The 20406-nt window shown below is 41.6% G+C and overlaps 1 protein-coding gene across 1 annotated transcript; it reads right to left on the minus strand.

The window, feature by feature from the left end:
- Nucleotides 1-919: 919 nt before the first annotated feature.
- CDK2AP1 (cyclin dependent kinase 2 associated protein 1) lies at nucleotides 920-18015 on the minus strand. The gene is made up of 4 exons (XM_066603338.1): nucleotides 17804-18015; nucleotides 7356-7453; nucleotides 4550-4676; nucleotides 920-2112 (listed from the first exon to the last, which is right to left on the minus strand). The coding sequence occupies exons 1-4, from the start codon at nucleotides 17868-17870 to the stop codon at nucleotides 2045-2047; spliced, it is 360 nt and encodes a 119-aa protein (XP_066459435.1). The 5' UTR covers nucleotides 17871-18015; the 3' UTR covers nucleotides 920-2044.
- Between the last annotated feature and the right edge of the window lie 2391 nt (nucleotides 18016-20406).

Genomic DNA, 20406 nt, shown 5'->3' on the forward strand with positions numbered 1-20406 from the left:
AAGGCACCAATACAGGCTCTGTGCAAATTGCCAACTAATTGTTACCATTCCGCTAGTAAATGGGTCATGTGCCAACACATCTTGACATTGTCCACTAGGTGCTGCTATTGTTTGACCTTTTTTGGTGGGATGTGTGTGTTTTTTTATGGCATTCATTGTGCGGCAAAAATTACATGTTCACTTTTTATTCTGTGTGTCTACTATTATGGCAATGCCAAATTTATAGAGTTTTTATTTTCACAACCTTTAGAAAGGGTCTGGACATTCTACATTGAACATACCAATGGGTGATCCTATCAGTGATTGTCAGCCTTCCCTGTATGTACAGTCATACACAGTTGTCAATCACGGATAAGACCGTCCATTGGACAGATTCTCTTTAAAGCAGTGGTAATGTGATATAACTTCAAGGCATCAGTTTAATGGGGTTGTCCCATTTCTAGCAGTATTGCTGCAGGAAGCAGACAGCTGCTTACATTGTGCAGTGGTCCGGGTTGCTATTGAAGTGAATGGGATACAACCTGCAGTACCAAGTCGGGCCACTGTGCAATGTATGGCGCTGCCTGCTTCATTCAGCAAATAAAAAAGTGGGACAACCCCTTTTAATAATAAATTCTGGTGACAGGTTCCCGTTTATTATTATTCCAGTAATTTGATTACTTTAGGGTGCCTTCACACTTGCTATATTGCTGCGGTTTTTTTTATGCGAATGTCAATTAGACTTTCTAATGTTAAAAACGCATCGCACAAAAATCGCAAATTTTGTACGGTGCGTTTTTAACATTAGAAAGTCCTATTGACATTCGAGTTAAAAAAAAAATGCTGTGATATCGCGATTGCAAGTGTGAAGGCCCTCTAATATCTTTTCTGATGAATAATTATTACAATACTTGTAAAACAAGTGTACACTATTCAGATCCTTAGTGAAAATAAGTTTTATTACATAAAGTAATAAATACATACAAAGATGCAAATCGTTAAACTTCATTGTTTTGTTTTTCACTGACACAGCCTAATTTGAATATGCAATAATAACAATAAGATAGATATTTAAATCTACCTATAGAAAAGTTTTCGTGCCCTCTGTCAGATTAAGGAACACATGCATGTTGAATGGTTATCAAGCGTTTACATGCAAATGCATAGGTCAGTAATACAAACCCATAAAAAAACAAAAACGATCTAAAGTAAACTGTTCTATGAAGCCATTAATAATTATATACTAATAACAAAAATCACAATGCATCAAGAAAAGTGGCAGTAGAGTCAGTGGAGCTGTGGCTGAAGAACTAAGCAGCTAGCCCTGCTGACTTTACAATATGAAAGTTTGCTTATAGAATAAACAGAACATGTAATTTGACTGGGAGGAAATAAAAAAAGTTTGGTAAACTATTGCATACAACTGTATGCATCACTCTTAGGCTCTGTTCATAGTATGGTTGGGCTCTCCACATATCCTCCCGTGTGCCCACAGCCTATAACAGCCAGATGTACTGCAAAATAGTACCTTTGGGAAATACCTACAGAAATGTTACACTGTTTAATGACTTTTCTGATCATTTTGGGACCCAAACAAACTGCCAAATTTTCTATGAAAACAGAGAAGTCCGTGATGATGGTGCATACTGCAAACTTTAAACCAAAACTTAAGACAGAAAAAAACATGCGTTATTTTTTTAAGACCAGCACAAAGTAATAAGCAAATGATTAGAATGCATAAAAGTTGGTAGAACCTGGTTGATAGAACCTGAATATTAATGCACAAAAAGGATGAAGAAAATATACTGTAGCTTATGATGCAAGAAATCATGAATTTCCTTGGACTCTTAGAAAAAGAATCAGAGAGCCTTAAATACTTAACCATACGTGAAAATTCTGTTTGCTAATAAAAATTGCATCTTGTGTTTAGCAGCTTTACAGTACATTAGAGGGATCCCCGTGAGTTAGCGAATCCCACTGGCTAAATATTCAGAAAGACTGCCCTGAAGTTTAAAAAAAAATCCGGAACTAGCTTTGTATGCTTCAGAGGTTTCACTGCGCATGGCTAGGATCTGGCATTTCGCTCTGTCTCAGCCAAACATTCTCGTACCAAACCCCTTGCATGAATGATTCCTGAGAAAGAAGAAAAGTATACGGTTATTAACACAATAGATAGAAGAATCAGCTGTTAGTTTACTTATTTCTGTTTTCAATGCTTGCCTTGCTATAACGTGTACTAGAGGAAAGCGCTCATTGCAGCCCTGCAGAGGCCAGCCCAGCGATCAGAAACATGGCTGAGTGCACAGACAGGCGTGTCTACAAGGGCGGAAGGTTGCAATCTGGCCTGTAGGTTCTGCGTCCCTGGGCTAGCCTTTGCTCCCCACACTCATCAATGAGCCTTTAGCACCCATGACCCTGTCACCACTTAACTTGTTCTTCCTTGGACCACTTTTGGTAAGTAAGTACTAATCACTGTATATCAGGATATCCCACAAAACCTGCTCTCATCCAGTCGTCTAGCCATCATAATTTGGCCCTTATGAAAGTTGCTCAGATCATTACAATTGCACATTTTTCCTGCTTCAAACACATTGGGGCACATTTACGAAAGTTTTTATGCTACTTTGTGGCATAAAGTTGCTACCTTTTGCAAAAAATTTTGATTTTTAAGCTTTCTGCGCTGGCCTCACCTAAGTTTTTTTAAAAGTGGGCAGAGATTGTCAAGATGGGTATGGCCAGACCTACAAACTGGAATTATACGAGTAATGTACACCAGATCGAATCTGGCGTACACTTCTGAGATGGCACGCAAAGCTGCCGGGATGAGTTGAATACATAAGAGGTGTGCGCCTTGTCATGTTATCAGTGCAGCATGTGCCAGGGAATCATAACCCCAGTGTCGCAAATGCCGGGCTTAGGGTCCTCTTAGAAGAGCCGATTCTCGTTTGAATGAGCAAGTGATGTTACCACTAGCTCGTTCGCTCTCGTCCAGTCTGTTACACAGGTAGATGCATCATTGGCTTGTTCAAACGAGAATCGTTCGTGTTTCACATTTGCTGTATAAGCAAATGTAAAAGACTAAATAAGTGCCATTTAAACTGAACAATTAGTGAACGAGCCAAAAAGTATTTTTATGAACAACGAGCGAAAAGTGAACCATTCTTGTTCATTCATTGGCTCATGTTTAGACCGAACAATTCATTTACTCTTGTTTGTTTGAACAATCTTTTAAAGCATAATCAGTTTTTCTAAAAGCACCTTTAGTACCGGTAAATTTCCCTCATTAACTTCAAGAACTGACAGATCATTCGTTGACTATTCTATCCCACCCCTTGACAAGTGCCACTGTCATGAGCTAATGTTATTCACATCACCTAATTTTTCTTGCTATGTATGGCTGACCAGTTTATATACTGTATAAAAAGAAAATGTAAAGAAAGAAGAGAAGAGTCCAGTAGTCTTTAATATTAATGGAATGAAGAAGGATGGTGACTGGCAGAAAGAGTTTTCAGTCCTAGAGCATCAAAATGGTTCAGAGGACCACAAAACGCATGTCGACAAATGGATAAAGAGAGCGCATTGGATGGAAAACTGCCCATTCATTTGATGTGGTGTCCGGAAGTGATGATAGTTGAATATCTCTTTTGGGTGGAGAACTGAAGAAGATCTAAGGATGGAGCTGCCACGGTAGATTTTGGAGGTGAATGAGGTTGAAGTAGCATAGGTAGCAAAATTCGTATTAGACTCCCTTGTGAGTTGGGGTAATGTGGACTTTGTCTTCATAAGTGAATATCAATTTGAACTGAAATCACCATCATTATCGGATCTGCTTCTGCTGAGGGATTCCCGGGCTTTGAGGGCACACTGGTTCCCGATAGTTGGGGAGACCAAAGCAGTGAATATTCTGAAACATTAGGCTAGAGGAAGATCGCACAACCTGTAACAATTGTTCAACGCTTGATAGGAATATATGGAGAAACATCCTGAAACAGAGCAGTGATGGTACATTGCAAGTTTCGTGATCTCAGGCAGACTGCAAGTTCGCAGCATATTCCTGTGGGCTCCTACACGTCTCAGCTTATTGGGAAGAAGATTGCTCTCTTCATGTACTTGTTCCATCTCTTTCTCATGGAATTCAAGAGCTATAGTTGCATTAGCTACTTGCTCTTCAAGAGTAGAGGTTCGCTTACGTCTCTGATCTCTCTAGTGAGCTTAGTAGTAATGGCTGCAAAGACTTTAGCCACTGCAGCTGAGAGAGGAGTATGTCTGGCTGTGAGACCAGGATAACTTCTGGGGAGAGGAGGCTCAGTGGAGTGGAGTCTGGACATCCTCCATGAAGGAGTTATACAGAGGGACTAGAAGCTGGACCATTTTGGAAAGGCGCATGAAAAGTACTAGGCGGGAGCGGAGATTGACTAGTGATGTACTCGTTCCTTCCACCACATCTCTGAGCTTATTTATAGATATACACACTAATTACTAATGGCAATAATTGTGTGAGGCCAAAAAAATTCTATTCGAGGACATTTAAAAGCTGTTTGCATTTATTATAAGTGAAACACATTCTTACCTCGTTTTAGTCTTTCCATTGCACTTTTACTGCCAGCATAAGTTGGTCTAATTTCTTTACCTAGCTCCTCTATGATGACGAGGAGTTCTGCATACTTGCTTTGGGGTACCTGATTACTAGAAGTGCCCTGAAATGGAAGGTAAGCAAAGTTCATAATAATGTTAATACAAATTAAAAATTAGTCAGGTTGTTACAATTATATAAAGTGATACTGAAAAATGTCTATTTTGGTGTCATTAGGAAATTTTGAATAATGGTTTGCCATGCTGTTTAGTGATCTGAATATGCTGGGATTGTTTATTAGTAACAATGGATGCGTTTTTTTCCTCTTCCATACTGTGGTAACAATATTGGTGTATTGTACAGAAATAATACAGCTATATTAACAGTAATAGGGAAAAATGGGAAATATGTTCAACAATGTGACTTACTTAACTACACCCATTTTACTGCCCCTTTTCATAATAGTCCAGCTACCATTTTGAATGCATGCGTTTTGTAAAGTAGTTGTACATTTTTTGTCCTATTCATCAGTTATTTAAACTTTACATTTTCTTCAACTGTAATTATTCTCCTATAGACTGAAAGTTTTGGAATTCAAACAATATGATTTTCAGTAGTGTTAGAGGGTAGCTGGATTATTGGTAATACAACCAACATGGTTACAGAACAGAATACACTTCTCTACTAAAAGTACGATGAAAGTCTAGATAGACAAAGTTATCCCAAGTATGTATAACCAGCTAGATTGCATGTCCTCCTAATTAGGAAGGTTTCTGAAGAGGGGCACGTCAGGCAATCTAAGGATGAAGAATTGAAGCAAGAGTTGATCCAGAGGGCCAAGTTTATTTAAAGGTGTTTGCTGTATTGTTAAGTGAAGAGACTGCGGCATTGCCACTTTGTTCTGATTGAGAGTTCCTGAAATTGGACCCCCGCTATCCCCTCACAGATCATTAATGCCCAATCATAAGGATAGGTCATCAATGTAAAATCGCGGGAAAAAAAAACCTTTAAAGGGTGGATTTACACTGTGCTTTTTTAGAAAGAATCTACAATTTTATAGCCAAAGCCAGAAGTGGATTCAACAGGATTGGGAATATAACAAAAGAGTAAAATGGAAAAAAAGGAATTGTGGCTTTTTTTGTCTAAAGACGTCCTAATACACGTGAAATCTCTCCTGTTTTTTCCTCGCCCCTTTTAAAAATCGTAACTACTTTATTTATCTATCGACGTCGCTGTATGGGGGCTTGGCTTGTTTTTTGCAGGACGAGTTGTATTTTTCAATGGTACTATTTAATGTACCATATAATGTACTGAAAAATTTTAAGTGGAGTAAAATAATTTTAAAAAACGACATTCCACCATCTTTCGTTGCGTCTTGTTTCTACGAAGCACAAACTGCAACAATAATAAGGTGATAACTTTATTCTATGGGTCAGTACGATTACTTCGATACCAAACTTGTAGATTTTTTTTTTTTTTGCTGTACTACTTTTATTTTTTTTCATTTAATTTTTAACAGTTATTTTTTTGCCACCATCTTCTGCGTGGAATAAAATTTTTAGTTTTCTGTCGACATAGTTGTGCGAGAGCTCATTTTTTGCGAGACATCCTGTAGTTTACGTTGGTACCATTTTGAAATACATACGACTTTTTGATCGCTCTTTATTGCATTTTTTCTGGGACACAGAGTGACTGAAAAAGTACATTCCTGGCCACCCCACAGGGACGGCTTGATAGGCAGTCTACTAAGGCAGCCCTGGGGCCAAGCTGTGACACCCGCTTGGCTCCCTGTGATCTCATCACAGAGGGGCCGTACGGGACCCTCGAACATTGTTCGGGGATTTAAAGGTCATAAACACCGTTCAGCTGTGCGGCTGATTGCAACTATTGCCCGCGAGTGTCAGCTGTAATAAACAGCTGACACTCGCGCTGTATGAAGAGAGGTCGCCCCGCGATACAGGCCGTCAAAAAGTGTATCGGTGGTTGTTAAGGGGTTAATACTCAGATACATAAATTTGATTTAAATAGAAACAGAAACTCAAAAAAAATTTTTCGTAAGACTGTGCTTGCTGCCCATAACATTCAGTCACGGAGCAGCTTTCATTTCTCAAGCTGCTGAGGTAAAATGAAAGCTGCGCTGTGATTGGCAGTTATGGGCAACAAGGACAGTTTTACTGGTAGACAGTTTTGCTAAAGGAGGGCCAAAATGTTTTATTCTGCTGTAGTTGTCGGTAGGGGGATATGACACAAAATGGCTGCCAACGAAAGCAGGAGGGCGTTTTGTGTCCTTGATTTTCACAACTACGAGGGCCCCCCCCCCCCCCCCCATTGTCACAATGAAGTTAGAAATGAGCTCCATAGGAGATAACCAAACAGATGGATTGGCCGTGCAGGTTGTTACGATATTGAATGTTCCCTAGACATTAAGCCTTGTCATTTTTTTTCTCTGGTGGAGTATTAAGAGTCTACATATCACCCTTACCACCCACCATACATGATCTGCGAGTATCATCACAGAAGCCATTGCATCAGTCAATTGTGATATCCTACAACATGTGTGGCAGGAACTTGACTACAGGCTCAATGTGTGTTGAATGACAAAGGGGCTCACACTGAACACCTCCTGTGTAAAATATTTTTGATGTTGTGCAACAAAACGTTTTGAGTTTGTTTCCATTGCTATCAGTATTATGTATCTGAGTGTCATTAAACATGAGTTATGAATGTTTCAAATCGAGAAGATCATTTGTAGTAACCCTGTATTGGTGAAATTAAATAGTCAATATACCATATTTCATTTTACCTGTGTATATCCTAGAGATGGAGGTCCATAATCATTCACCAGCTGTCTGTACTGTACAGATGATCCCATGCTAGTGGAAGGAGAATGTGCACTTACAGCTGAAAAAAAGTACAGTGCATAATGAGTGAAATTGAGCATATAATAATAATAAAAATGTTATAGCATTAAATCAGTGCAAACTAAAAATCACTAAAACTTTATCTCCTTAAGACCAAAAATACCTATGTCACTGAGGGGTGTGAAAGGGGTTTTATGGGCAAAAACCATTTGTGAACTGTCCTGAGGGTAGGTCATTGCTGGGGAGCCCCCACTCGGAATCCCCGATGGTGAACTGATCGCCTGGCCCGCTGTCAATTCTGACCAGCTCAGATTTACTTCGGGTTATGGATTCATTTTCTACTCAGATTCTCAGTTTGTGTGATGCTGTTACATGGATCTACCACAGAAACTGCCTACAGGCAGAAACAGGCACTCACTCCTGTCACAGTTACGGATGATGATCAAACAGCTCCTGTCACACAGTTAAATAGAGGAGTTCACAGCTCATCCCCCTGACTGTACACTAATGGCTTGTTTACATGGGATGATTATCATTCAGAGTTATTGAAATTCCTGCACTCCCATGGGAATTTAAACGATAGTCATCCCATGTAAATGCATGCAGAGACTGAACGACTGAATGAGAGTTGTTCAGTTGTTTAGTTTCTGCATGCAGAAAACTGAACAACTAGCCATGCAGTGTAAACAGCAGTCATTCAGAACTGAACAACGGTCTGCTTACAGTGTATGAAGGCGTAAGAGGGGAAAACACTCACCTGCTGTCCGGCCTCCACGCTGCCTGCGCTCTGAGCAATGGCAGCGATACTCGCTCCAGTGGAACAGCACAGGAGCGAGCATTACTGCAACACGCTGTCGCGCACTGTTTGCCTGAAAGTTCATCCCATGTAAATGGGGCTTTATAGTCTATTTTGATGAGTATAGACGGTAATGATAATTAACCTGTCCTCCCAGCATTAGCTGAGGCTGTACTATTTTTGTCTTCTGTGCTGATGCATCATGGGATTGATTGAAAGTAAAGAAAATCTCACTTTAGATGGTGCCTGATAAAAATCTCACTCTAGATGGTGCCTGAAAAGCATCAGATAGACACTGAAGTGGCTAGAATACACAAAGGAGACCTCCAAAGTGTGATAAGGGGCAAACATGGAAAAAGAAAAATTTCCATCTGAGTGGCCCTTTAAAGCAAACGGAGTTGAAATTTAAAAAAATTTCTAGATTTTCTATTTTAACCCATTTTTCAGTAAATGGAGCTAATGGAGAAACAAAACTCAATATTTATTACTTTTGATATTGGCTTTGGAAATGAGGGAGCACCTTGTGTATTTTGGGGCCTTCTTTTTACTAGTATGCTTTTTTCTCATGCACCATTTCAAGTTTGCAAAGACCTCAAAATCCCCAAAAGGACCCCATATTGGAACCTTTATTAATTCTTTAATTATCTTTATCCCTTTCGTGAACAAGGGTCATTGTTGCTCTTGTGTCCAGGTCACATTCTGCTATTCCCACTTTCAAAAAATCATAACTTTTTTATTTTTCAGGTGGCAATATTTGTGTGAGGGCTTCTTTTTGCACGGCAAGTTCTATTTTTCAACTGTGCCATTTAATGTACAGAAGCCACTGTAAGAACACAGTGTGGAGACACAGATTGGTTTGGGATCGGCAAAGGCGTCTGACAGGGCTGCATCCTCTCACCTTTCTTGTTTAACATATATGTGGAAGTGATCATGTGAAAAATGGACCTAGACTAATTGGAAATCAGGGTGAAAATAGGTGGCAGAAACATTAACAATCTCCGTTATGCAGATGACACAATTGCTTGCAGAATACGAAGTTGGTCTGAAGCAGCTAATATGGAAGATTAAAAGTGAAAGTGTAAAAATGGGCCTCTACCCTAAAGAAGACTAAAATTATGACAACTGCAAAAAAATGGCCAAATTCAAATCAAAATCGACAATGAGGTCCTAGAATGCATGCAAGACTTTATCTTCCTTGGCTTGAAAATTGACCAGGCTGGAGAATATATTCTAAAGGTAAAACGTAGGATATAACAATGTCAAACTTGGACAAAATCTGGAAAAGTAAGGATATCAGTATAGCAACTAAACGCAGGATAATACAAACCATCGTTTTCCCCAGAACCATGTATGGATGTGAAAACTGGACTGCGAATAAAGCTGATAGAAGGAGGATTGATGCGTTTGAGCTACGGTGCTAGCGAAAGCTGCTAGGTATACCATGGATGGCGAGAGTAACAAACAGAGAAGTCCTGAATCGTATAAGACCCAATATATCACTGTAGGCCAGACTCAGACTCACGTATTTTGGCCATGTAATGCGAGTAGAGTAGCTAGAAAAATCTATAATGCTTGTATAGATCAGTGGCAAAAGAAGACCTGACCGCCAAAGGACACGATGGCCGATACTGTCAGAGCTGATACTGGCATGGATATCACACAACTGAAAGAAACCATGCAAAGCCGAAAAACATGGAGGGAGCTCATTTTTAGGGTTGCCGATGGGTCGTGAATGACTAAACAGCTAACAACAATAATGTACCATTTTAGAGAACATATGACTTTTTCATAGATTTTTATTCAATTGTTTTTGAAGTGACCAAAAAAGTGCAGTTCTGCCATTGTAAATTTTTTGTCTGAGTTAATCAAGCAGGGGGTTCACACAGGGCGGATTTGCCATGGAAGTTGCGTGCAGAATTTCGCTGCGGCGTTAATCCCGGAATTAGCCAGCCATGTGGACGAGATTTGTCAAAAATCTCATCCACACGGGACGGCCATTTGTCACGGCAAAGACCGCAATATTTCCGGCGGGATTCCGACCCGTGTGAACCCAGCCTTATTTTTTTTTTGCCAATGGTGTTTTGTGGTCATGAAAATTAAAATTAACAATTTTTCCAATTGTATGCTGTTTTAGCCCTAAAATTTATTTTCAAGGGTGCTCTTGGATCAAAAACACCCCATGTCTCACGAGTACAGAAATGCTCCACATATGGTCGTGAAATAATGTTTGGTTGTATGACAGGACTGAGAAATTAGTTTTTTCATGCGAACCACTGCCAGCAAACAGACCCAAAATACGCTAGTGTGCCGTTTCCTAATCTTTTAAAAATCTCCATATATGACCCTAAGCTTTTGTATGGACATATGACAGAGCTCAGCAGTGGAAGAGCACCATATGCAACTGAGGCCTAATTTGGTAATTTTCAAATCACTGTCTGAAAATTGAAGAGGCTGTGAAGTGAAGTTCAGCTTGGGATATACGGCGACTTTGGCCATGAAGTGGGCTGCGTGACCATAGATCACTGTATAGCACTGTGACACTGTATTGCCATTGATTTCAATGGAATAGGAGTGTGTCATAAATGTCTGGTAGATGCCTGTCCCACCTCTGAGACCCACACTTATCTCCAGAATGGAGATTCTCCAACCTGTCCCTCCTGCTGCTGGGAGTTAGCTCGGATTATGGTAACAGAGTCTGTTGTACTAAGCTGTTTTGTTAAGGCCGGGCTCACACAAGCGTATCTCGCTGCACGCATCCCATTGCCTTGTATTATCTTGGCTTCCTAATGCGCCAAGAGAGAACATGCTGTGATTTTTTTTGTAAGCATAATTTACGCAATTTGTGTGAGCAGCAACATGGATGACTTTGGGATATTGGTACAGCATATTACATGCACAAAACTCGCGAGTGTATTATGCTATGACTATGCGCTCGTGCAAGACAGCCCTAACTCACACAGAAGTTAATGGGAATTATGGAGACAATGTAGCACAGCGGCAGAATGGCAGAAAGGACATTGTTCTAGAGATAGGTATTGACACCAGAGAAGGAACCCACATCTGTCAGACACTTACAGCATATCCTTTGGATGTGTCATAAATATCTAAGATGTGAATACCCCTTTAAAAATTTTAGCATGTGGGGTGAATAACACTAATTATGCTTTGACAATGTCACTAATCAAGAGATGGGATATATTGGGCAGTATCGCCTAGCGATGGCGCAGCATTATCTGTACTGCGCATGTGCGCCGGCCAACACACCCGCAGTACAGATAAGAAGAATCTGGACAGGTATGCGGGGGTCACCGGCCGGACACAGGGGCGGATTCCGCTGCGGAATCTGACCCAGTTGTGTGCAGGCAGCCATATGCTCTCGCAAGTCCCCCGAAGTGCATTAACTCTGTGCACAACTTTGACTAACGGCTGTAGTGCCCAACCAGGAGATTGCTACTGCTGTCAATCAGAGCGGGGCTGCGATGCAACTCAGTGCTATGTCAAAACATCTAATATGTACGTATACACTTTCCAATGCTCGAGCAGATGGTTGCAGCGCTGGATCATCTAACATAAAGATCATGATATAGATCGCCCGTTTGTGGGAATGTTCACGCGGGATGGATACAAGGTGGATTTTCTGTCCAGCATTTGCAGGATAGAATCGCAAGAAAATGGATGAGATTTTACCAAATTTTATCAACACACTGCAGAAAAACATCTGTCTGGAAATTGACCTGCATTGGTAAATCCAGAAACAAGTCAATTTATAAAGCAGATTTTCAACTCTTTCAGGCTACATTCACACAGACGAGCACGATATTGAGCCAAGAAACTCAGCTTGCAAATGCACTTGCCAAGGTGTGTTTTTCATGCAAATGTTAGGCATTTTTTGCTGAAAAACGCCTCTCATCACTTCTGTGACATTGCGTTCCTCAGCCACATGTTTCACGTGCATAATAGGATCACAAGTGTTTCCCATTGATTTCAGAGGGAAACATCACTTCACATGGCCCAGGGAGAGCCATGCGATGTATTTTGGGGCCTCGTGTAGCGCAGAGTGTTAAGGCAGCAGTATGTAGTCCTAAGCTCTCGCTCATGACCTGAGGGTTGCAAGTTCAATCCCCTCAAGTAGCTGGCTCAAGGTTGACTCAGCCTTCCATCCTTCCGGTAAAATGAGTACCCATGGGGGTAATAAATAAATTACCTGAAAGCACTGCGGAATAAGTTGGCACTATACAAATCACAAGTCCCTTTGCTTTTAAGGTCCCATTGAGAACAATGGGCAGGGTGTTACGTACAGCAAAAGATAGAATATGCTGCGTAGGGAAAGAAAAAAAAAAAAAAAAAAAATCGCTCATGTGAATAAGTCCATTCCAAAGAATGGAGTTCATATTCGTGCGAGTTTTGTGATTCTCTCAATGCACAAAACTTGTGAGACTCTCGCCTGTGTGAATGAGCTTGCAAAAAACTGGGTGAAATTCAAACTGACTCTAGTAAAATCTGCAGATAATGCATAAGGATTTCGCTGCGGATTCGTAGTGAATTTCACAGAAAATTCACAACTTTTTTTCAGTTTAATTTACGTCCTTCGTGGACATAACAGTGGATTTTGTTTCTGTTGTATTTAGGCCTTCTTCGCATGACCTGGGATTTTGGTGTCTGAAAATGGAACAATTTTAATACTTGAGTATGGTCCATGTGTCAATCATATCCATTGCATGTGTCTGTTTTATTACATCCATCTGTGATTAGTTTTTTTCTCGCATGCAATAAAATGGTAGGAAGCCCAATTTTTATTATATAATAGCTGAGCAATGATCAGTAAAAAGTGAAGGACACATGGATGTCCTCGGTGTGCATGTGCTTTTTTTTGCACCCATTGACTTGAATGGGAGACTGTCATCTGAGAAGTTGGAGGAGGCGCAACACTCCAGGTAAAACAAGTAGGAAGTGACCAGAGGTGTGGAAAACTTTTCCTTTTATTTAATAAAGCACGTGATCAGCTTAGGGAAAACCCCTTCATCAGTTCAGCTGATGTTTAAAACATACAGGCTATACAAGCAATTGGTGGGTCCCAAAAGGGTTGATAATCAGATCCTGTTTGCCTCTGTAGTGAGAGTCAGACAGTTTTTTAGTCCTATTCTCTTGTCATGCCCACCCAGGGGGTGCGTCATCTGGTCAGGCAGCACCTCCACTATTGAAGTTACCACTTCACACTCTTCACCTCGTATGTAGTATCATTGTTCACAACAAACACGACTGTACGCGTTTTGCTCCACCCCTCTTTTTTCTCGTCATCCATATCTGAGACGTTGGAACAGAGTAGGGCATGCTGCAATTTTTTACAGTCCGTGTAAAAAAAAAAAAGCTGCATCTGTACAGTCCCATTGACTGTAATGTGTCCGTGTGTTGTCAGTGTGCAAATATGGACAGCACACAGATGTGATAATTGCTTGTATGAATAAAGGCCCATTTACATGCAAAGATGATTGATCAAAATTCGTTTAAAAGATAGGGAGATTGACAGTTTTAGCGATTGCTTTGCATAAGCTGCTAATGGGCACTAATGCCCATTAGCAGCTTGTTACCTTCATTTGCATGTAAATGAGCCTCCAAGCGCTGTATGCAGAGAACAGCAGGTAATCTGTTCTCTGGATACAGCTCCTTTGTTCTGCCGTGGGGCTGCAAGCTGAATACAATGTAATCAGCGCTCCTGTGGAGAACACAGTGTGTGGTCCCTGCTATGAGCTCTCCGGCCAAACGATGGCTTTTATGCTCACATAAAAATCATTCTTCGGCTGAAAAGTAAACGATTGTAGCATTTACACGCAACAACTATGGCTTAAAAGACATCCTTTGAGCGAATTTTGAGCGATTATTGTTTCGTGTAAATGGGCCTTAAGCCCTTAGACTGTACGGTCAGCATATCCTTTGGGAAGTGCTTGAGATGTGTATGTATCATATGCCCATAGACTATTGGCCAACAAAAGCGTCCTTTTGGCCATTATACTTTGGTATACCTTATTTCAGCTTTATTGGAAAAAAAGCCTTTGAGGGTCCTTTTAGATGATTTATTGTTTGAACAAGTGAACTATTTCGGAGTTCTCCTGCTGTCTTTTTATAAAGGCAGACACATCATTTGATCATTCAAATGAGAAATAATTCAGTCGTTCTCATTCGCTGTATTTGTGAATGAGAACGCTTGAACGAGCGCTGTTTAAACCAAATAATAACTGAACGAGCCAACAATGATTTTTTTGCCTGCATAAAATGAATGGCAATCAAGAAATGACGGATTGTCATTCGATCCTTAGGCTGCATTCCCACGAACGTATATCGGCTCGGTTTTTCACGCTAAGCCGATATACGTTGTCCTCGTGAGCGGGGGGGGGGGGGGAGGATGGAAGAGCCAGGAGCAGGAACTGAGCTCCCGCCCCCTCTCCACCCCTCTGCACTATTTGCAATGAAAGGAGGTGGGGCGGGGCGGGGCTAAGTTCCAAGAAGTAGCCCCGCCCCACCTCTCCCCATTGCAAATAGTGCAGAGGGGCGAAGAGGAGACAGAGAGGGGGCGGGAGCACAGTTCCTGCTCCTGGCTCTTCCATTCTCCCCCCCGCCTGCACACGGAAACACAAGTTAGAGAGAGCGCCATGCCCATGGGTGAAAATAGTTAATAATTCCGGTAATACTACTTACCAGGTGTTAGGCGGAGCAACAAAAGCTTTTGTGTCCCGCCTACACCTGGAATCCAAGTTAGCCTTTAAGGAGTTTCTTTAGTGAGGGACCTTCCGTATTATCCAAAAAAACATATATATATGTGCATCTAATAACTACACATCCATGTCTTTTTGGAGAGCAGCAGCTAAAAAGGTACCCCAAAATTCTTCCAAAAAAATGGGGATGATGCAATATAAAAACAAAAGAAAAAAACTTTTTCCAGCTGCGCTTCAATGCAGACCCTCAAAGGTATATAGGGAATGAGCTTCTAAAAACACTTGTTAATAGTAAGCCAAGTTTTATTCCCAAAGAACATACATCAAAATAAAAATGGGTTCAAAATATAAATAAGCAACGCGTTTCTGCGTCAACTGACGCCTTTATCAAGATATGCTTGATAAAGGCGTCAGTTGATGCAGAAACGCGTTGCTTATTTATATTTTGAACCCATTTAACCCTATTAACAAGTGTTTTTAGAAGCTCATTCCCTATATACCTTTGAGGGTCTGCATTGAAGTGCAGCTGGAAAAAGTTTTTTTGTTTTGTTTTTATACCCCCCTGCACACGAGGACAACGTATATCGGCTCGGCGTGAAAACCGAGCCGATATACGTTCGTGGGAATGCAGCCTTAGCATGTGTTTAGACGGAACGATTATCCTTCACTTTCGCTCATTTGAACAATTTTTTAAAAAGGTAATCATTCCGTATAAAAGCACCCAAAAAGGCCGGTCTTACACGGACGGGTTTGAATTGTGGATTCCACGATCACAATCTGCGGTAATACACGGGTATTGAAAGACATGTAGTTTCAAATTGTCCTTGCGTTAGGGCTTTCAGGCTGTATTCACGCGGGCGAGTATGATTTTGGTCACTATTTCCCATGAAATTTTATGTGCATGAAAAATACATATTTTTATTGTTTTTTAACTCTCCCATAGTAAATAATAGGTTACTCTTGAAGAAGAATAGCACAAAAATAGGACATGCGGAGTCCAATCAAGAGAAAAAAAGGTTGTGTGAATCAACACATTTAAATAAAAGGGTTCTTTTTCCGTGCGAGTTCTGTGAATCTCGAAATCAGACGGAACCTGTAGAGGTAAAATCACCGGTGTGAGCGCACTGTCACACTGTATTTGTGAGCTGTGCCCACGATTCACATGCACAACTCACATCACCCAGCGTGCAGATACTCCGTCCGTGCGTTGTGCGATCTGTGGGACACCGCACATTACACGCCCTAATATTGTGCGAGGCTCACAAAAATAGGGCATGCAGCGATTTTTCTAACTGAGACTATCGGTTTGAAAGAACTATCGCTCGTGTGAATCAGCCCATTAAAATGAAAGAACTCGCACAGGAATATCGCCAATGTCACATCCTATGAACTCCATTATTTTGAATGGAGTTACTCACATGACCAGTTTTTTCCCTCACAGCAATGCTGCAAGATTAAAAAAAATATATTAAAAAAATAAATAAAAATCGCTGCTTGTGCTATTTTTTGGCGTTCTCTCGGAACACCTCACCCATTGTTTCCAATGGGACCTTTAAAGACATCGCATGGCGTGCGCATACCGTGCGATGTGATGTTTCCCATTGAAATCAATGAGAAACACTTGTGATCCTCTGACGCACGTGAAACACGCCTGAGGATCGCAATTTCACAGAAGCGACGCGAGGCGTTTCAAATGGAAAAATCCTCGCACCCGCATGTAAAACACACATCAACAAGCGCTATATCACACTCAGCCATGTGAAGGGCAATCGCACTACGGAACAGAGCTTGCCCGTATGAATGTCGCCTCAGTCGTAATTTTATTTCTGTTCCGTTTTTGGAGCAGAAAAACTGAATTAAACTATTTTTTTTCCATTGTTTTCAATGTGCTTTTAAAATACTAAGAAGGTTCCATTATTTTTTTAATCGCTACAAATAACGCTGTAGACTGCGCTAGTCATTCCGTAAAACTGAAACCTAATGGAACAGAAGCAAACTAAAAGCTTTCCTTTTTTTTTTAAATCCATTAAAATCACTGGTGAAAAAAACGGAAACCTTTATTTCCGCTTTCTTTCCATTTTTCATCTCCAAAAACGGAACACAGAAACGCAGGTATGGATGTCCCCTAAAAAATACACACTGCATCTAGTGTGCAAAATTAAATCCCCCCCCCCCTCAAAGTAACAAAATTTTTTTTAAGTCCCTAAAACTATATCCCCCTCTTGTATACAGCATCCTCCTCATTCTACCACTGCTGACACGACAGCAAGTACCCATAAATTATCAGGCCGGCATTAAGCAATAGTCATTCCAGCGATTTCCATGGAGCCTTTGTAATAAAACTGTAGGCTGAGCACATCCCATAATGTGTAACCCATAATCATCCCAGGACTACACACAATAAATGATGAAGCAGCTATTAGTAATGGCAATTATGGGCAGGACTGACTCTCTCCCCCCCTCCTCCTCTCTCCCAGATAGTAGCAGCGCCCTGCAATACCACGAGCGGACGCTAGAGGTCTCCGCAACGCTCGCTTGTTTCAGATCAATCAGCAGCCCTGGGGAGCCGATCATGGAGACGCTGAAACGGACTTGATCAAAGGGCTCCTGCTGATCCGTGTATGCCTCGCCTGTCACCGGGGCCACGGACTGCCCGCCTGCCTCCCCCACAGCCGCGCCGGGACTCCCGCGCTCTCCGGCCTGTACTCCAGCCGGCGAGGAAGCCCGCTAGTGACAGGATGTGACCTTATTCCATCGGCCAACACAGCAACTCCAGGCTGGGGCTCTCCCCAGGTATCTGCATCCACCTCCCTCCTCCCCAGTCACCCGGGCCCGAGCCCCGCGCTGCTCCTCACTTACTTGCCCACTCTCGGCGCTCACTTACCCGGAGCCCCGTGGTTGCCGTGGAGCTGCGCGTTCAGGTTGGGCTTGTAAGACATTCCCAGAGACATGACTGCCGAGCGGAGCGCGGATCACCCACAACAACAAATAAAATGTCCTGAAATCCGCCGGAGCGTCTCCTGTCTGTCTCCTCAGACACTTTTTGTTGTTTACAGCGGCGGCACCGGCAAATATGGCGTCACTTGTACTGACACCCACAATGCAATGAAGCCTGCAGACACCATGTCCCCGCACAGACCCCCAGTCCCCGCGCCCCGGGGGGCTACAACACATTCTACACAAGGAAGCTTTTTTTTTTTTTTTGTTAATCGTTTCTCTTAAGATGCAGACATTTTCTCGGCGTCTTCATGCATTTCTGCAGCTTTTTTTTTTTGACTCACAAACTTATACATTTTTGGTCAGGGCTTCTGGAGTGGAGATTTTTTTTTTTTTTTGCAACTTTTCACAACTTTTTTTTTTTGTGGCCGAGCAGAATTTTTCTGTAAATAATAACAAGTTAAGAAAAAAAAAACTTTGAAACTTTTCTTATTGAAGATGATTTTTATTTCAGGTTCCCCAATTGTATCGAGTGTGTGTGTGAGTGTGTGAGTGTCAGGATTCTTTTAGAAGACACTTGTGCTTTTGCAACATTGTTACCATTTTTCTCAACTATTGTAAACATGTAGCGGAGGCAGCTTTCATATATGTAGCATTATTTATGTATTTGTGGACCAGTTTATAAACAGTGTTGTGCTTTTAGTTATCATTTTTCTCAACTATTGTCAATATTTGTAAATGTGTAGCGGACACAGATTTTATATTAATTTTTTTTTACTAATTCTTTTTACTTTTTTTGTGTTTTTTTTTTTTTATGAACAGAAACGGCAGAAATAAATTGAGCTTGGAAAGGTATATAGTATTATTTATAATTTGTATTCTCTAAAATGTTTTTTGCCTAAGCCTCAGCCAATCCAGGTGGAGCAGCCGGCAGCTGTAGTATTCTCAGGGGACGGGGCTGATAAGATGATTATTGTGTGCCGCTGATTAGGAACATGATGAGTAAATGTATTTTTTTTTTTCTCTCCCGGGCTGTAATGTCATTCATTGTTGCGAGGCCGGAGGATGCAGCCTGCTCCAGTGTGAACGAGGTTTATGTCTCGGATGAATGATTTTGTCAGTATTAACAGCCATTTTGTGACGTATGGGCTCCGAGCAGCTAATGTGACTGGAAGAGAATAAAAGAGAGCAGAAGATGGATGTCAGCAAAGAGCAATCACTGCATAATCTTCCCTTTATGTAACCTGGATGGTGGGGCATTCACAGCCTCGCATGCAGCCGCTGACTCCGGCGGCAGCACACAAGTCCATACAAATCACACGGTTTCTTGAAGGTTTTCACCGGGATTAGAGCAGAACTAGATTTTGCTCGTTAAATGTATAAATCTGTGATTAGCATAATGTAGGAATACAGCAGATCCTCGTTATCTTCAGGGTTACATTCATGGAGCGAAGCTCTGCGCTTCTACTAACCTCGGAGAGAAAAGCCGTTTTTTGCCTTGTATATTTGACGTATTTTGTCCAGAAGTGTATTTTTAAAAAGCTGGAACCTTTATTGATTTTAGTGATGTCATGGGAAGCCGGAATTGGGTTATTTAGAGTTCAGAGTCATTACATTTCTATAAAACAGGGTGACCCCCATAAATTAGCTTTTGGGAGTCGCATTAATGGCTGGCTGAGGTTGTGGATCAGCGATAATAAAAGCATTGAGGCATATGGGGCTCTGACCGGGGGACGCTGATGTCCTAGTTTGTAGCATGGACAGCAGTTTTCGCACACTGGGGCCTCATTGTACCTACGTCTTGCAACCTAGATTTTCATTGAAAGGCCAGCTTCACACGGGCAAGAAAATCGTGCAAAATTTGTTCGTTGTGTGACACATATATATGAACCCCCCCCCCCCCTTTTTTTTTTTTAATGGGGTCATAGACCTGAGCCACTTGTTCCCGCATCATAATATGATGCGGAAAACAAATCGTGGCACGTCCTATCTTGGCACGTGCTTCCACATCGCATTTCCCATTGTTTTCAATGGGGCCACGGCAGCAGCGCACCACGTGCTAGGTGCACACGATGCGAGGTTTCCCCATCCATTAAAAACAAAGGGAGAAACTCTGCAAACCGCTGCCGCAGTGGAGGATCGCTTCTTTGCCCACGGCGCAAAACTGGCCTAGTCTCGCGGCCTGAAATTGCACTCGCCAGTATGAAGGTAGCCTAAGGCTACATGAGCACGAGACTCGCGCAACTATGAACTCCATTCTTTTGAATAGAGTAAATAATGGAGATGGAATATTGCCTTCCAATAGGTGGCACTGTGGAGGTATTATTCCATCTCCCATATTTGCATATTACCCAGAGGAGCATGAATGGCCTTTTGAGTCTCCTCACTAACCTTCTAGGTGCTCTCCCCAAGGAGAAGAAACAGCATTTCTGACCTTTTGAATAGTCATACACATGAGCGAAGTTTTCCCTCACAGTGATGCTGCAAAGTAAAAAAACCCACACTGTATGTCTTATCTTTTTTTTTCCCGCATTCCTCGGAATGCATCGC

This window comes from Eleutherodactylus coqui, chromosome 5 (genome assembly GCF_035609145.1).
Source record: "Eleutherodactylus coqui strain aEleCoq1 chromosome 5, aEleCoq1.hap1, whole genome shotgun sequence".
Lineage (NCBI taxonomy): Eukaryota > Metazoa > Chordata > Amphibia > Anura > Eleutherodactylidae > Eleutherodactylus > Eleutherodactylus coqui.